The following is a 17,344-nucleotide window of genomic DNA, read 5'->3' on the forward strand; positions in this document are numbered from 1 at the left end:
CTCATTCTTGTTTATTTAACAAAGTACCCATAAAAAATGAAGTCCAATAATGCTGGTTCACTTTACAGTAACAACAGGTTTGTACATTCTGATTTCCCCACAGTTCTCAAGAACCAGTTCTGAATTGAGTAATCAGATCAGTTTTTTAGTGTCTTTTATTCTTGCTGCTGCTAAAAGAAGTAAATAACAGTCTATACTAATCCAAATATTTATTCCCAAAAGGTTCTTTTAGCAGTATACAATACTGTAAGATGTGGAAGAGTGGCCTCCTGTCTTTTCAAAGACACTCTTATTTATATAACAAAGCTGTACAGGAGTAAGGTGCAATTATCAGTTTTTGAGTAGACCCGTGCAGTACAGGTGGTATTTAGGAGTTGTGTGGACCATAAAGACTTCCAACAAATCTCCAAAATAGTAGCTTCTATAGGGTAGCTCATACAAATCTCTTCGAAGGCATCCCTTCAGAAGGATCTCTCCTAACTGGGAGAATGGGTATCTAAATGGGCAACCAATTTGTTGGCCACCTTTAAACTGTTCAGTAATTTTAATCTTAATAAGGTCTTTGATGCTTTAAAAGCCAAATTCTTACTATTTCTGAATTATATTTGTCAAGATCTGCAAAATGAGGGTGATCAGGACATGGGAGTAATAATGATGTGAACAGTGCTGGTTTTTAGGACAGGTCTCTCTTCTTAAAGGCATTTTTTTTTTACAAAAGATAGAGAACTATATGAAACATTTTAAAAGTGAGATTACACAGTAATTGCTTATAATACTAGAAGTGAACAAGGACACATTACAACAATATGGCCACAGCTTCTCAAAAAGAATGGATTAGCAACAGAAGCTTCCTTTTTTTTGTTTCTTGGCACAAGCAGGAAATGTTAAATGTTCTTTTTTTCTCTCTTACTAAAAAATAACTCAAATGGTAAAAAAGTCACTTTTTCATATTATCTAATCATGTCTCAAAAGGAGATGTGAATTTATTCCACATTTGGTTTACTTTTCAGCATTGAGGGTTGTTTACAGTACACACAATTATTTTATTGTCTGTCTATTAGATCAATATTTACCCACTATTAGCAAAAACAAAATAAGGGCACAAAGTAGGGTATGGTAAGTATGGTGTTGAAAAACAAATGAAGAAAACCTTTACACCTTGCAAGAAGCAGTTACATCAGAGCTTAATTCAGCTGTCCTGATTGCAACTTGATTCTTACTGTAAACATATATATATATATAGCTGTACAATTTAAGTATTGCTTCTAGTACTTCTCTGCTCAAAATAGTTTTCACAGCAAAAATATAAGGTGATTACAATTGATTCAAAGTCAGGAAACCATCTCATACAACTCAGTGCAAAAATAATCCAACATAAAATCACATTCAACAAATGCATGAGAGCCCATAAAGACCTTTTAAAACAAACATTTTCAGATATTGGTGGAAATTATAAAGTGATGGTAGTAACTAAAATGCTGAAGATATGGCATTCCACAATGAGGATGCCATGACAAAGAGGTCCTACGCTACACCCTTTCAGATCTTCGGTAGAGGAAGGAAAACAGAGGAAGGCCATCTCAAGTGATTGGGAGAAAAGTGGGAGTAGGCCCTCCTGAAGCTAGATAGAGCCACAGTGCTTTAAAAGGTAAGAATGAACACCTCCATCTGAGCTTGGAAGTGAACTGACAGCATTAAGATTGGAGTAAAACAGTTATGCTTTAATCAGAATAAGAGCTGATGCAGCTTAAAAACAAACCCACATACCACATCTGTAGATTAGACTAAATCAGAGCACTGGAACATTCTTTGTGCTTTTTTCCTGTACTTGACAGCACTGCAGTCTCAAGCAGTTTCACTGGTTAAATTGCATGTTAAAACTGACTTCTGTTCTTCATTGTTTTCGTGTACAGCAGTGACTCATCATGCAATAATTCTAATGGAAAATACCCATATTCTCTGGTGAATCATTAGGATATGAGATAGCACATAAAACATTCCCTTTAGTCGTCTGAGAAGCCTTCAAATATATATCAAGCCATAGTATCTTGGTCCTTTTAACACACATTTTGTGTTGGTTTCAATTCACATGGAGGGGCATGCGTTGCAACTGGCTGTTCTTTAGAAGAAACCATTGAAACAAATCATTAAGGTTTAGCATCAATGGATGTGAGATGAAGATGCTCTTTCAAATTGTCATCTATGTTCTACTTTCAATAAATCTACTTGTTGATTTTCATTGGTAAAGCTGTTTGTCATAGTTTGGCTTTTTCTGCATTGGAGATAACTGATACAGTCTCCCACTGCTCTTCTCCTACAGAGTTCTGAAATTCTTCACCCATACTCATTTCAGCATTTTGTAAGTCCTAAAAAGAAGCATTAAACTGTTAGAACCTAATAGGCTAAACAAATTCTATGCCATAATTCAACAGTGCCCCAAGTGCAGCACTTGACTTTTGTCTCATAAGAATGAATTTCACAATGGAAGAGAAAGTAAAAGCATGCACTCAGGAGTGGAGAGAGGAGATAATGCTGCTCCCAGCTCCTGATGATTCCAGTCACTAAGAATCAAGTCTGCATCTTGGGTTCTATTTCTTAGCCATGCTTAGTGTGCCGGAATTTTGGGAACTGATGTATAATACCTTTCTAATATTTTACCATTGCTCTACCTCTATGCTATCTTCTTTAAGTTCACCCAAGTCATCTCTGCAGTTATTTTCATTAGGAAGAAGCTTGCAGTGGCTTGCTAAATAAGATAGCAGAGATATTCTGCTGGCCAAAACCCCTAGATATACTTATTTGTGATCATGGCTTTTATCTGTCTACAGCACTGAAAAAACAAGCTAGGGAAATATTAAGTTAAGCTTCCATCTAGTTGAAAAATCAAGAAAGAGAAGCTAAATGACTAACTTATATAAAGAACAGATGGAACCAAAATGCACTCAATCCAGCGTTTGAGCTTAGATGTGTATTCATATAAGAGCAAAAAACAAATGCACACGTTAGTGATTATGGTTTCATAGCAGAAGCCAAAAAAGTGTGCCAGATTATGCTGCCAAGTATGATCCTGTGAAGAACCACATTCCTGATTGCTTACTCAGGGCTAAACAAAGCAGTATCAGGCCTTAGGATCACAATGCTGCCCTCTTCTGGAGTACAAATATTCCCTGCAGAATCCAACTGCAGTAAACAGCTGCATCATCACAGATGTTGATCACAGAGCCAGCCAGGGTCCCTGCTTAGCCCAAGATTTGAAGGCCTGGTTCAATATTAGAGCTCTACTTGGTTTAATGAAACCATTAAATAGAGCTCAGAGAGATGCAGAACTGGCACTTTTGTTTTATTAGCACGGAAACTGACACTTGACGAACCCCACCCCCCCCACCCCAAGAATTCCCCATTCCCTCTGATCTTAGCTGCAATCCTCACAGTAGTTGGAAGGGAATGATTTTTCCAAGCAAATATATTATTCCCTATTTTAATGGAAATATTTTGGGGTGGCTTGGACTTGAATGGGCAATTAAGACCCACAAGCTTTCCAAAAGACCTGCTCCAGGTGGAGATGAATACTACTAAAACTAGTTTGTTGCTATGGATCAGCAGAGCTGCCTGAATTTTTGGACTTTCCTTGGGGATGTAGTTATGCGAACTATCATGATGAGTGCCTGAACTTCAAAATTGACCTTAACACTACTTCCTTTTCTCTGTGCTCACACAGGGAGCTGAACCCAAATAAACCTAAGGCATATGGGGCAAGAGGAGACAGTATTATTCTGTTGCTGTGCTGCAACTAGTTAGAAGGTTGCAACAAGTTTAAATGTAAGTCACAAAAATAGTACCCATTCTTGAGACACAAGCATGTATGTCAGTTATATCATGTAGTCTTCAAACTCTAGCTATGCTTTGAGTTTGCTGTGGAGGAAAGGACTGAGAAATTAGTACAACACTCCAAAGCACAACTCTATGCAGTTGAATTGTGCATTAAATCATAAACCTATGCCAATTACAGTTTACTCTAATCATAATTTATATCCGTAGAAATCATCAGTACACATACCTTTTCATAGTGGGATGGTATTGTTAGAGGAGCCTGCCAAAAAGATTTAATTGTACTTCGATACTTCCGAATAACAATCAAGCACAAAAATATTGCAACAAGTACAAAAACTGCAAATCCAAGTACCAGTGTGAAATAGAGAATTATTGTTGCTTCTGAAAAAATAAACATGACATTAGTCTCAAATTTGAGACATTAGTTTCACATCTCATCTGATGGACATTCTGATTAATGATTAAGGGAGTTATTTTAATGTTTATCATTTTCCTATATGGGAAATACCTTGCATAGGAGAAAAGTGTGAAAACAGCATACAGATACTCATGTGCAATAACTGCACACATGAAATTTGCTGTGTGTGCATGTTAAGAAGCTACAATTGGCCACAGAGTCTGGTACATGAATAACTAGTACATATAGCAATAAGAGTTGTGTGCGATATGCATGAAAAACAGGTTTCACAGTTTTAAAATCTTACAGAGAAGTGCCTTTTATATAGAAAACATTTGCAGGGAACCTCACAAACCGTAAAGATTTTAAGGCATCCAGCAACCTGAAGGCAGGAGACTTTTTTTTTTCTTTTTTACATAGTTTCTACTTTTTCTTCCCTGTCCTGTCCCTTTACCCCTGTACATGTTTCCACAGTGATTCCTTGCAAAATATTTGGTACACAAATTTAATTTCTAAAAAAAGAAAGAAAAAGCAACCCTTGAGCAACAGAAAACCAGAAATTCTATAAAACCATCTCAATGTGACATTTTGAAAGCACAGGATGCTACATTTATTTTATATTTATTGCCGATTCAATAGCTCAAGGCAGGTTTTTTGCTGCTAATAACTTATTCACAAGATATCTCAATTATTAAGTTATATCATTTTAAGATATGAGAAATGTTAATAAGTAGTTAATGTAATCTACTCGCTTAAATCCACATCAGTTTAATGGCACACTAATTAAGGGTGCAATTTTATGTACGTTTAGACAGAAAAAAGTCCTACAACTACTAGCATACCCTAACCAGTCATGCTAGCTGGGGGATGCTGTTAGTATTTGTATTGTATGTGTAATTTTACAAAGAATAAATTCACTGAAGAATGAATTAGGCAAAAGATTGAACCAATCTAAAAGCAGGTGTTTAAAACTAAGGCACAAGAAATGCTGAATCATTCAGTGTCAGCCTGTTAACCATTTAAATAGGGGAGTGTCTCAAACAGAGTTGTGGGGCGGAAGTGAATAGGAGGTGGAATGTACATGCTGCTGTGGGAGTTTGTTTGGGAAGCTGTTATCTCGTTGTTCGGTGGCTGCAAGAGCGAAGACCTCAAGCAAGTTCAGCCTGAAGGTATTCAAGAAAGACTTTTACAAAGGAAAGAAGGAAAAAGGACTCTTTGCAGAGGAAAAGAATATAACTTAGAACTGTATGTATAAAAGGAATACAAGTTGTTCATATGCTGCTAATATGAAAAGTAAAGCTACTCATCCTTAAACCTAGCGTAAGAAATTTGTTCCAGCTCATAGGTTTAAAGGGTGAATCCACTGTGTCACTCTGTTTCAAAAGAAAAAACCCTAACAAAAAAGGTCATGGGCCCAGGCATTTACATTGCTGGAGCTATATAAATAAATAAGTCAAGCCCAGGCATGCTAAGGTCAGCAGATAGCAGAAAAGAGCAACTTTAAACTCAGCGTTTTTTGAAAGTAACCCAGAGGTGAATTGGAGCTGTGAATACTGTGTCTGGCTGAGTGGTTTGTGAAAGCAGCAGAAATTTAACAGCAGCAAGGGGGAGTACCAAGTTTTAAAATGGCTATGTCTCTAAGTTCCAGTATGCCACTGGAGAGGCTAACAGAGAAGAATTATGCAAGTTGGTGTGTTAAAATGGAAATGCTACTCCGGAGAGAAGATTTATGGGACCCCATAATAAAAGACCCACCTACCGACCCTCCTTCTCCTGAATGGCTCCGAAGAGAGGAGAAATCAAGAGCTACAATAATCCTAGGCCTGGATGATAGCCAATTACTAACAATTAGAGGGCTAATAACTGCAAAAGAAGTTTGGACTGCTTTAAAGAATTTGCACGTGAGGAAGACAGCAGGCAGTAAGGTGTATTTGGCCAGGAAGCTGTACCAAACAAGGCTGAGCAAAGGAGGCTCAATGTCTGCACATTTACAGACAATGAAGGGACTCTTTGCAGATCTACAGGAGAGAGATATGCCTTATACTCCTTTACATCAAGTCTATATAATTTTATCCTCCCTAGATGAATCATGGGATGGAATAATTTGCGCCATGGAAGCAATGGCAGAAACAGACTTGACACTAGAATTTGTTACAGGAAAGTTGCTTCAGGAATGGGAACGAAGACAGGAGCAAGAGAAAGTGTTAGAAAATTGTTCTAATGCACAAAGACAAAAGGGAGGAATGAATGTAGGAGAAAGAAAGAGTGAAAATGTATCAAAAGTTTATGGGATTCGTAGATGTTATAGATGTGGATCAGAAAAACACCTTAAAAGAAATTGCCCCAAGAAACATTGGGATCATGCATCTATTGATAAAGGAAAATATTTCCAAAAGCAAAAGGAGCTTTTCTCTGCACATATTGCAACGGTAGATTCCAAAAATGCAGATAAGAAAGATAATATAAAATGGGTAGTAGATTCAGGTGCTACGCATTTTTTATCTAATGACAGAAAAATGTTTAATAAAATAATCCCAGCAAAAGAATTTGTAACCCTTGCAGATGGTACTCAAAGAAAAGTGGAAGGGAAAGGAAATGTTTATGTAAAGTGTATAGGAACAATTGTAACTGATGTTCTGTTTGTTCCTCAACTTGAAAATAATTTGATGTCAGTTTCAAAACTTGATACTATGAATTTTGAAGTCAGGTTTCTTAAAAGGAAATGTGAAATACTTCAGAAGGGGAAGGTGTGCATAACAGGAATGTTAGAAAATTCATTATATGTTGTAAGGGAAAATTGTTTGAATTCTTACAACAAAGAAATTATGAAAATAGGTATGACAGTGACAAATAAGCCTCCACATAATGATTGCATACATTTATATCATAGGCGTTTAGGACATGCTAATTTTAAAACAATAAGCAAAATGCCAGGATTATGCTTAGATATGAAACTAAAACCATGTAATTCTTTTATGGAGTGTAATGCTTGCAGAGAGTGCAAATCAATAACAGCTCCCATTAATAAGAAGTGTGAAAGAAATTCCAAACGAGTGTTAGAATTACTACATATGGATTTGGCAGGTCCGTTCCTGAAAACTCAAGGAGGAGCTAGATATTATCTTGTAATTGTAGATGATTTTTCCCGCTTTGGTTTTATTTATTTGTTAAAGCATAAGGGAGAAGCTGAACAGAAGTTAAAGAATTTTGTAAATTGGGTGGAAGCAAAATATAGTACAAAAATAGCTGGATTGCAATCAGACAGAGGAGGTGAGTTTACCTCTAATTCATTTGAAAAGTTTTTGTCAAATAAGGGGATTAAACACAGATTAACTGCACCATATTCACCACAGCAAAATGGCATTGCTGAAAGGAGAAATCGTTATTTACAAGATATGGTCAGAACAATGATAAATGATTCCCCCCTTTCCACAAAATTTTGGGGAGAATGCATAACTTATGCTAATTACATCCAGAATAGAATTTATTCAAATGCAATAGATTCTACACCATTTGAAAAGTTCCATGGAGCTAAACCAAAGATTAGTCATTTGAGGGCATTTGGATCTGACTGTTGGGTGAATGTCCCAAAAGCACAAAGGAAAGGAAAAATGGGTGCAAGAGCTAAAAAGGGTATCTTATTAGGATTTGAGAATTCAAGTTATAGAGTATGGCTACCACATGAGAAAAGAATAACAATAAGCAGGAGTATAAAAGCGTTTGAACAGAATTGGGAAACAGTAGGAAAATTTACTGAGGTACATTTAGAAATAGGAGCAGAAGGCTCACAGAGAGTGAATGATTCTGAAATAAATAATGAAACTGATTCTCCTGAACCAGTTGTTAGTCAACCATTTGAAATTAAGCAAGAGGAAATGGAAGAGAACTTATCTCAGAGAATGCACGAAGAGGAGGGGGAGGGAATTCAAACGAACTCACAATCAGTTCCATCCCCAGAACCTCTTCGAAGGTCAGAAAGATCTAATTTTGGTAAACCTCCTGAAAGATTTCAAATAAGTGAAGTAAAGGCATTTTGTACAAAAGTAGAACCTGAAACATATACAGACATAGAAAAATTACCTCCTGAAATTGCTAAAGAATGGCAAAGAGCCATGAAAGATGAGATTGATGCCATGGAACAAAATTCCACTTGGACATTAACCACTTTACCCCCAAACAGAAAAGCAATAGGATGCAAATGGATTTATAAAATTAAAAGGAATGCAACAGGTGAGATTGAAAAGTATAGAGCACGATTAGTAGCCAAAGGTTACAGTCAGAAATTTGGTAAAGATTTTGATGCAGTGTTTGCCCCAGTAGTTAGGCATGAAACAATTAGATTGTTGTTAAAGATAGCTACAATGGAAGGATTACAAGTGTTCCATTTTGATGTTAAAACTGCTTTTCTATATGGAGAATTAAAAGAAACATTGTTCATGGAACAACCCCCAGGGTTTATAAAGAATCCCAACCTGGTTTGTAAATTAAACAAATCCATCTATGGTTTGAAACAAAGTGCCAGATGTTGGAATACTAAGATAAACCAAGTATTAAAATCCATAGGATTTAATCAAAGTACTGCAGATCCATGCATCTACATAAAACAAAGTGAACAAAATGTTGTTTATTGTTTACTTTATGTTGATGATATTCTCTTAATATGTGAATCAGACAAACAAAGAGAAGAATTTGAAAAACAATTAACAAATCATTTTGAACTAAAATGTTTAGGACATGTAACCCATTATTTGGGAATGGAAATAGAAAAAGATACTGATGGCGGTCTTCTCCTTCATCAGAAGAACAAAATAGAGCAATTGTTGCAGGAATTTGGAATGCTAGAAAGCAAACCTGTAAAAAACTCCAATGACAGTAGATTTTCAGAGGAGTGATGAGAGTCCACCATTTGAACATACTGATTTATATAGGAGTGCAATTGGTAGTTTATTATATATTACGAAATTAACAAGACCTGATATTAACAATGCAGTCAGCGTTTTAAGTAGAAAGGTAGAAAACCCAACCCAAAAAGATTGGAATGGTATTAAAAGAGTATTTAGATACCTTAATGGGTCTCGTGATAAATGTTTGAAATTAACAACTTCAGGAACAAGTGAACTAAAATGTTATGTTGATGCAGACCATGCAGCTGATGTATCATGTAGAAAATCCACCTCAGGAATGATAATAATGTATCAAGATTCATTAATCGATTGGCATAGTAGAAAACAAGGAATAGTTGCCATATCCAGTACAGAGGCAGAATATATAAGTTTGTCTATAGCTTGCAATGAAATTATATGGTTTAGACAACTATTATCTGATCTCAATATGGAAATAAAAAAAAACCTGTTATAGTTTATGAAGATAATCAGGCGTGTATCAAACTAGCAACTGCAGACAAATGTGCTAACAGAACAAAACATGTTGACATTAGATACCACCATGTTAAAGATAGTGTAAAGCAAGGTTTAATAGAACTAAGATATTGTGACACAAATATGATGGTTGCAGATATGTTTACAAAACCTCTGAATATTGAAAGACATGAAAGATTTGTAAAGCGTATAGGAATGATTGAAAAAGAAAAAACAGGTTGAAATATAGGCTGAAGATTGAATACATGTTTCCAAGATTTTCATTTATTCTATTGTAAAATAAGGAGGGGTTTGTTAGTATTTGTATTGTATGTGTAATTTTACAAAGAATAAATTCACTGAAGAATGAATTAGGCAAAAGATTGAACCAATCTAAAAGCAGGTGTTTAAAACTAAGGCACAAGAAATGCTGAATCATTCAGTGTCAGCCTGTTAACCATTTAAATAGGGGAGTGTCTCAAACAGAGTTGTGGGGTGGAAGTGAATAGGAGGTGGAATGTACATGCTGCTGTGGGAGTTTGTTTGGGAAGCTGTTATCTCGTTGTTCGGTGGCTGCAAGAGCGAAGACCTCAAGCAAGTTCAGCCTGAAGGTATTCAAGAAAGACTTTTACAAAGGAAAGAAGGAAAAAGGACTCTTTGCAGAGGAAAAGAATATAACTTAGAACTGTATGTATAAAAGGAATACAAGTTGTTCATATGCTGCTAATATGAAAAGTAAAGCTACTCATCCTTAAACCTAGCGTAAGAAATTTGTTCCAGCTCATAGGTTTAAAGGGTGAATCCACTGTGTCACTCTGTTTCAAAAGAAAAAACCCTAACAGATGCTGGGACTTATAGGATCTTTTTCTGGCTAAACATACATAGGATTGCACCCTAAATAGTATCGTTTATGAAAAAATACATACCAGTGGTTTCAGTTTGTTTGCAATAAGGATCGCTTTGTCCTGTATTCTTTATTACAGAAAGCTCTGCTTTTATTTGGAAACAATATTCTGTCCTTTCCTTTAGATCCCTGAAGGTGTATTCTGTATTCATGGTGGTGTTTGTCTTCTGTGCAGGGGAGGGGGAAATAAGGCTCTTTAATATGAAAATAATTGTAGCAAAATTGACTTCGTATGTATTTCACATGAGCTCCAGAGTTTAACCCTAAGTAGACCAAGGAGTGATGTTCTAGTTTACACTTATAGTCCATTTATTTAGAATACTTTTGTTCTAATTCTACTAAATTATACACTTTTGTTCTAAATTATATACTTTTGTTCTAATCCCACTAAACTATATAGGTCATCCCCATAATTTTTGCGTCGGCTACAAATCTACACTCCAGAATATCTTAAACAGCTCTATCCGCCTGTGGCACTGGCATAATATCACAGTAACAGTGGCCTAATGTCCTAGTTTATTACGTTGTGCCATTGCTAGTTCCTATCCCAAGCATTTACAGTGCATCTGATGAGCCCCCAAATTAAAGATGTTCAAAGCTGGGTCTATCTAACCCTTATCAATACCATCTTTTCTGGACCAGCTCTTTGGGGGTCTTTCTCTAAACTCCAAGCTGCATTTGCCATTTGTCTCTGTAAGAATCCTCAAACTATTTGTAGCTTTCCATCAAGTTTGGATTCTTCAATACCTAAGAAGATTAATCTATGGCTGAAGCTTTCCAAACACCCTGGGGATCGCCTTTTGTGTATGTCAAAAGATTACCTCTTGACATATAATATAGTGCCATATTCTAAATGGATAAGAACTAATTCTACAAGCATTTGTAAACCTTCAGCAAGCGTTTTTGCATATTTCAAAGGACAAATGGGACCTGCAATAAAATGTTGCAGTGTGGAGTGCTCCCTGTTCTGGAATCCAGCCATTCTATTCTATCTGTCTTTCCTCCTGTTTTACATTGTTGTCCTCAAGTTCATCAGCCTTCCATGCCCACTCACTATGCTCAGTCCATTTTGAGGGTTCCTTCCCAAAAGATTTTTTGTACTTCTGCAAATCTTGAGAGTTCCCACAAGATTGTTGATATCTCCTTTTGTGTGGATTCTCAGAAAATTGATATTGCTATGATTATAAGTGATTATACAAGCATTATAAAGATAATAGAAATGTATCTGAACAGCTGCAGAAGGCAATTAGTTTAACAGCAGCAGAAATGAAGAAATAGGTGCACTCCAGAGGTCTTCCAAGACAACAAAACTTTGCAAAACACGTTATTTTCAGAAACATCCTCCTGAAATAGTCCAACGATTTTCACTATAATAATTTCTATAGCTGGCTGAAATCTCTTAATGGTGAATTTAAAGTACATACATCACTATGTCTACATTAATAGAAATTCTTCCATTACCAACTTGTTAAGTAAAGGCAAGTACTTACTTTTGTGCTTGTTGACTTCTCCCAATAGTCTATTGTATATTTAAAAGGAGGGTAATCGGCTGTATACTCAAAGGGAGGCAAGAACCTTACAAGAAGCGAATTTTGTTTTGGGATAATATTTATTGCTCTTGGTGGTCCCAAAGTAGCTAAATGGGTAAAGTCAAACAAATATCAGTTAAGCATACATCCTACTAGTTTTTATCAAACACAATCCAATCCAAAGTCTCGCATCCACTCTATGAACAGGAGGGCCTTCTGTGTGGGGTATATAAGTACATTTCAACAGAAGTAGCAGATCTGCATACACACGGGAATGCATACTTGGCTGAATTTTCTGCTTCTGCCATTTAAATAAATGGAATATGCCCTTGTGGAAGTGGAAGATTTTGGTGTTCAACATTGCAAGAAACCTCTGGAAGAAAATTGATTAACATCTGAGACATCATCAGAAAACTAAGAAGTCTTCATGTAGGATTTGTTAGTGCATAAAACAGGATAGGTATTCTTCACGTCTTTCTAAAGCAAGTTTATTACATGTGCTGTGGTATTTTTCATATTGGCAAACAATGAAGTTCTCATTTCCTTTTCTCCCACAGAATTATCCCACTTCAGCTAAATTGTTTCTTGAACTGAAAAAAGAGCAACGGTCAACTCAGCTCCACAAGCACAAATGAGGCAGTGCAACTCTAACACAGATTAGATTATATATATCAAATTGCTGTTGTAGTACCAGTATGCCTTTATAGACTGAAATGTAAGAAAGCTTACTTCCAGCTGAGTATCCATATTAATCTGTTGTAGCATCTTAAAAACTAACATGCTTATTATGGCATAAACTTTCATGGATGAGAGTTCACTTCATCAGATGCAAATGTCCACAAAAGCTTATGCCAGAATAAATTTGTTAAGGTTGGATTCGGGATCTGTCTTTTTTTGGAGAAAGGGTTCTGCTTGTGGAATGTCTCTCTGCCTGATTTTGGGGGTCCCTGTCCCCTTCACACCATAGCCCATCCCATTCAGTAGGGTCTCCTGACTCTTCTTATAGCATTTCGGGTGGGTGGAGGGACTGCTGTGGGAAGAAGGGGACAGGAAATTCCACTTATGTCTGGGTAATTTATCCATCTTAAATCCGGATCCAACTCTTAGTCCTTAAGGTGCCACAAGACTCTTAGTTGTTTGAAGCACAGTAACTCCCTTTGATTTCCCCCACACACACACACAAATTACATTCTCACAAAACTAATCAAAAAATTTTCAGAGGTACTGACAAATAGAAGAAATGGAATGAAACAAACATACTGTCTCTTTTTGCTTGAAAGCGAACCGTTTTAGTCCAGGCAGATTTTAATTCCCCTTGTTCAGCCCGAACTCGTAAAATGATGTTGGACAAAAAACTGCCATGATCAAACTCACATTCAGGCTTTGTTATATTTGTGCAGGTTACATTTTTCCAAGTTGCATACGAGTGTCTGCAATATAATACAAAGGGCAGATGATTAGTGCTGCATTTTTGAATGAGAGTATATGACAAAAAAAGCAAAAATGTTTCTGGTACATGAGAACTGTTTACTTACGAGAGTTGGACTCTGTAAAACACTGAACCATTGATCCCCTTAACTGGAGACCATCTCAATATATTCTCCAAATTATATGAGTAAATTGTCAAATTCTGCGGTGCTGGTAAGACAGCAGAAGATTCTAAAAAGATAGAGAATACACCATAGGGTAAAAAAACACCAGCCAAGCAAGATGCCTCTGAATTCAGGACAAACGAAAATACTAATTGTTACACTAGTGTATTGGCTCTGATGTTGGTGCAGGTAAAATACGGCTAGCCTAAATGCTGATATGCCAGCAACCCAAGCAATAGGATTTGGGGTGGGGTGGAAAAATGTGAACTATGCTGTTGATAGACCAATGTTCTTCACTGCAAAGCCTGAGGGCCACTGGTGTCTCTCAGTCACCTTAAGTGTGGATCTCCACCTCTCTCTTTTAACAGCAGCTGCTCACTCTATGCAGGGGCTCTCTAGCCTTGTTGTTTGCTTTAGCAGTGGGGCAGCTGCTGTGATCTGAGCTGTGGGAAGCAGCTTCAGGGATGGGGAGTCAGGACACCTGCTGCTCCTTAGCTGTAAGATGACCAGGGGGCTGGGAGGGGAGAGGATAACAGAGCTATGGAGGGGGAGGAGGCTAAGAGGCAAAGATAGACAAGATTGGTTATTCAGATAATGTGGCGGGGGATGGAGAGGAGAGGTCCCAAAAGGCCTCCAACCGATGGGGGATGGAGAGGAGAAGTCCCAAAGGCCTCCAACCGAGTCTGGTGCATAGTATTTCCATTAAACTGGGGTGGGGAGAAGGGGAGAGGGCCCCACAGCCAAGATAAGGCCCCCCAAGTACCTGGAGCCTAGTGGCTCCTGCTTGAAAAATAGCGAAGATTATTGTGACAGACCATCCAGCTTTAGCACTGCACATATGGGTTCACTGTTCTTTATCTCAGGCAGTGATGGTTCAAAGTGCTCAGGTATCTTACACACCCCTGCAGCTTGTCCTTTCAAGGGACTCAAAATGGTATACATGGGATTCTCTCCCAGGTACTGGCCAAACCCAGATTTGCTTAACTTCAGAAATGGAACTGCACCTTCAGATTCTTCCTGGATGGGACAAGTCAAAACCTAACACAGTATTCGTTGTACACTAACTTATTCAGTTATATTTCTATACAATTTTTCTTTGCTAAATAGCACTGAACACCTCAAATGAACCCCATACACAAAAGCTGGACTTCCAGCCCATTGCTACACCACAAAAAGAGATACACCCTAGAAAATTATGTTAGAGACAAAAGGGAAATAAAATGATGTTTAGCCAGGAATTCCTTTTTAGTGCATAAGCACTCACAAAGAAGGGGGGGAAGAGAAGGAGTAAGTGAATGGCAAGACATCTTAGAGATACTACTTTGTTGTGGCCTAAGATTTCATATGACTACAATAATTCAGGGCTAAACAAAGCATTGGAATGTGTTCAGTGGAAATGTGAATAGGAATATCTCCAGGACAAAACATTGTTGCAAACAAAGCAGGTTCACTGGACCCAATTTTTATTTTTGATTATTATTTCTAAAAGGAAGAGAGAGAACTGTTGCACCATAACCGTTTGTTGCAGAATTTCCATGTGTCATTGAAGTGTTTTGAACCAATAAATTCTAGTGAAATTAATTGCAAAAATCAGCTTGTGCTAACATGCCCAACTGAGCTTTCTTCCCTCAATTCTGCATTATACTTCCAAATCCCCATTAAAAGGTGAACAATAAAAATACTTGTATTAAACAAAGCATTAAAAAAGCATTTACAAAAAGGGAGAACATTTTCCTCCTCCTGATCAATACCCTTCCATGTCCTCAACCATCCAGATTATATGAATCTTCATACACAACCTATACCATGATGCTGAATTTGGTTACTAACTCCCAGTTGCTTATTTGTGAAAGAGTTTGAAACAAACCTCGCTATTGTGTAAACTAGGGATGGGGAATATGTAACTCTCTAGATGTTATTAGACTGCAACTCCTACCATACTTCATCATTAGCTATGTTGGGATGGGAGTTGCAGTTCACCAACATTTGGAGGGCCACCTATTCCCCACCCCTGATATAAATTGAAAAAGAATCCAACGGGCATATCCCCCAATAACCAAAACCATGCTTTGGACGACCCTGTATGATATATCTCTATGATTGGACACGTACCCCTTCAAGATAAACACTACTTTTGTTCAATAAAACTCATTTTTGTACAACATAGCGTGTGATGCCCCCAAATGACAATTACAAATAAGGAACTGGAGATATAGCTTCCACAATAAGCTTTAGGCCACTCCAAATCATACACCCACACATCCTTGAGAGTGTTCCCTAGGCAATGCAACTGAATCATGTGCGGCCCAAGGGTTTCTTCAGGTGCAGGGCACTGTCAAATATGGTATCCCCATGCCAATAATAGCCAAGGAACACATTTTTGCTATAATTGGGGATTGTGCACCCATTTGACAGTCCCTGTTGCACCCCAAGAAAGCTTTAGGCCAGATGCAATTCAATTCTCTTGTAGAAACTGGTTTGTGTGATTGGGAGTGCCCCAAAGCTTTTCAAGAGGTATATACAGCCCCAGTTCCTTAATCTATTCTACATATTTTGGTTACAATTGGCATGCTGGTGCCATGTTTGACAGTGCTCTGTGCTTAAATAAAATTTTGGGCCAGATACAGCTCAATGCCAATTAGAAGAGATGACTCTCCTGGGTGTGTTGGTGTATGATTTGGGGTGGCTCAAAGCTTATTTGGGGCTTAAGAAATTATAGTTTCGATTGAAGAAAATTAGCGTTTATCTTAACGGAGGAAGAGTCCCAATCATGGAGAAATATGCTATGGGGTAGTTAGTACAGGTGTATCAAACGTTTAGGTTCTAAAAGCCAAGCTGCCCTGCTAGAAAGTGGGAGCAACTGTCCGAATAACCAAATCCCCCCACCCAGTCAGGATAAAAGGTAATGGATCCTGGGAAGGGGACAATGTCTGGGTTTGGGGTTTTGCGCCCTGCTTCCGTATTGCTTTCCCCTCCCGCACACGCCCCGGTCCAGGCCCACCCCCGCCTTTGCGTCTCCTCGGGAAGTACCTGGCACGGCCAGCGTTAGCAGCGGCCTCCCTAGGAAGAGGAGAAGCAGCGGGACACTGAGGCGCAGCATGGCCGCCGAACCCCGTCCTCTCACGCCTCTGCTGACGGAGCGAGCAGCCCTTCTCCCGCCTCCCCCGCCATTTCTCCGCGACTGCCGTCAGGCTGCTGGTTCCTGCCTAGCCCGGCCGCACACGTCCTGGGAGCTTCCGAGCGAAGGCCGGCCTCTTCCCGCACTCTGCTGGGGGCGGACCGCGGAGGAAGAGGCGTGACCGCACCGGGGGCTGCTCCTTCGAGGGCGAAACTTTCACTCCGCTGGAGACGTGAGGAGGAAGAGCCTGCGATGGCGGTGAACGCCTTTGGGCGAGCTTGGCCTGCGTTTCTCTGTAGCGGTCCGGGCTCACGATAATTTTATTTGATAGGCCCGTTAACTCCTTCTTGTATTGTTGGCCGCTTTAGCTGCTCAGAGGGAACGGAAAAGCGGGATATACGTACAGGGGCAGCAGAGGCAGAGGCAGAGGCCAATACCCGACGCCCCGGTGAGCCCGGACGCGAGGCAACTGAGGAATTGTAGATACCACTATTGCCTGCAGGCACAGTTGGGCCCTCTGCGAGGTTTGTTTGACCCGCTGGAATAGGTGGTGAACAGTGGCCAAACCAGCAGAAAAAATTCTGGGGGAGGGGGGCTACAGAAGAGGCAAAGCATA

At 38.6% G+C, this 17,344-nt stretch overlaps 1 protein-coding gene across 1 annotated transcript; it reads right to left on the minus strand.

Moving 5' to 3' along the window:
* Nucleotides 1–194: 194 nt before the first annotated feature.
* On the minus strand, nt 195–16,787 carry IFNGR2 (interferon gamma receptor 2). Its single transcript, XM_063126683.1, is given in 8 exon segments — nt 195–2,273; nt 2,276–2,366; nt 4,058–4,212; nt 10,512–10,656; nt 11,980–12,125; nt 13,279–13,448; nt 13,554–13,677; nt 16,641–16,787. Coding segments are annotated over 8 exon segments (978 nt in total). The 5' UTR covers nt 16,711–16,787; the 3' UTR covers nt 195–2,196.
* Between the last annotated feature and the right edge of the window lie 557 nt (nt 16,788–17,344).

The sequence above is a fragment of the Elgaria multicarinata genome, chromosome 5 (assembly GCF_023053635.1).
Source record: "Elgaria multicarinata webbii isolate HBS135686 ecotype San Diego chromosome 5, rElgMul1.1.pri, whole genome shotgun sequence".
Classification (NCBI taxonomy): Eukaryota; Metazoa; Chordata; class Lepidosauria; order Squamata; family Anguidae; genus Elgaria; species Elgaria multicarinata.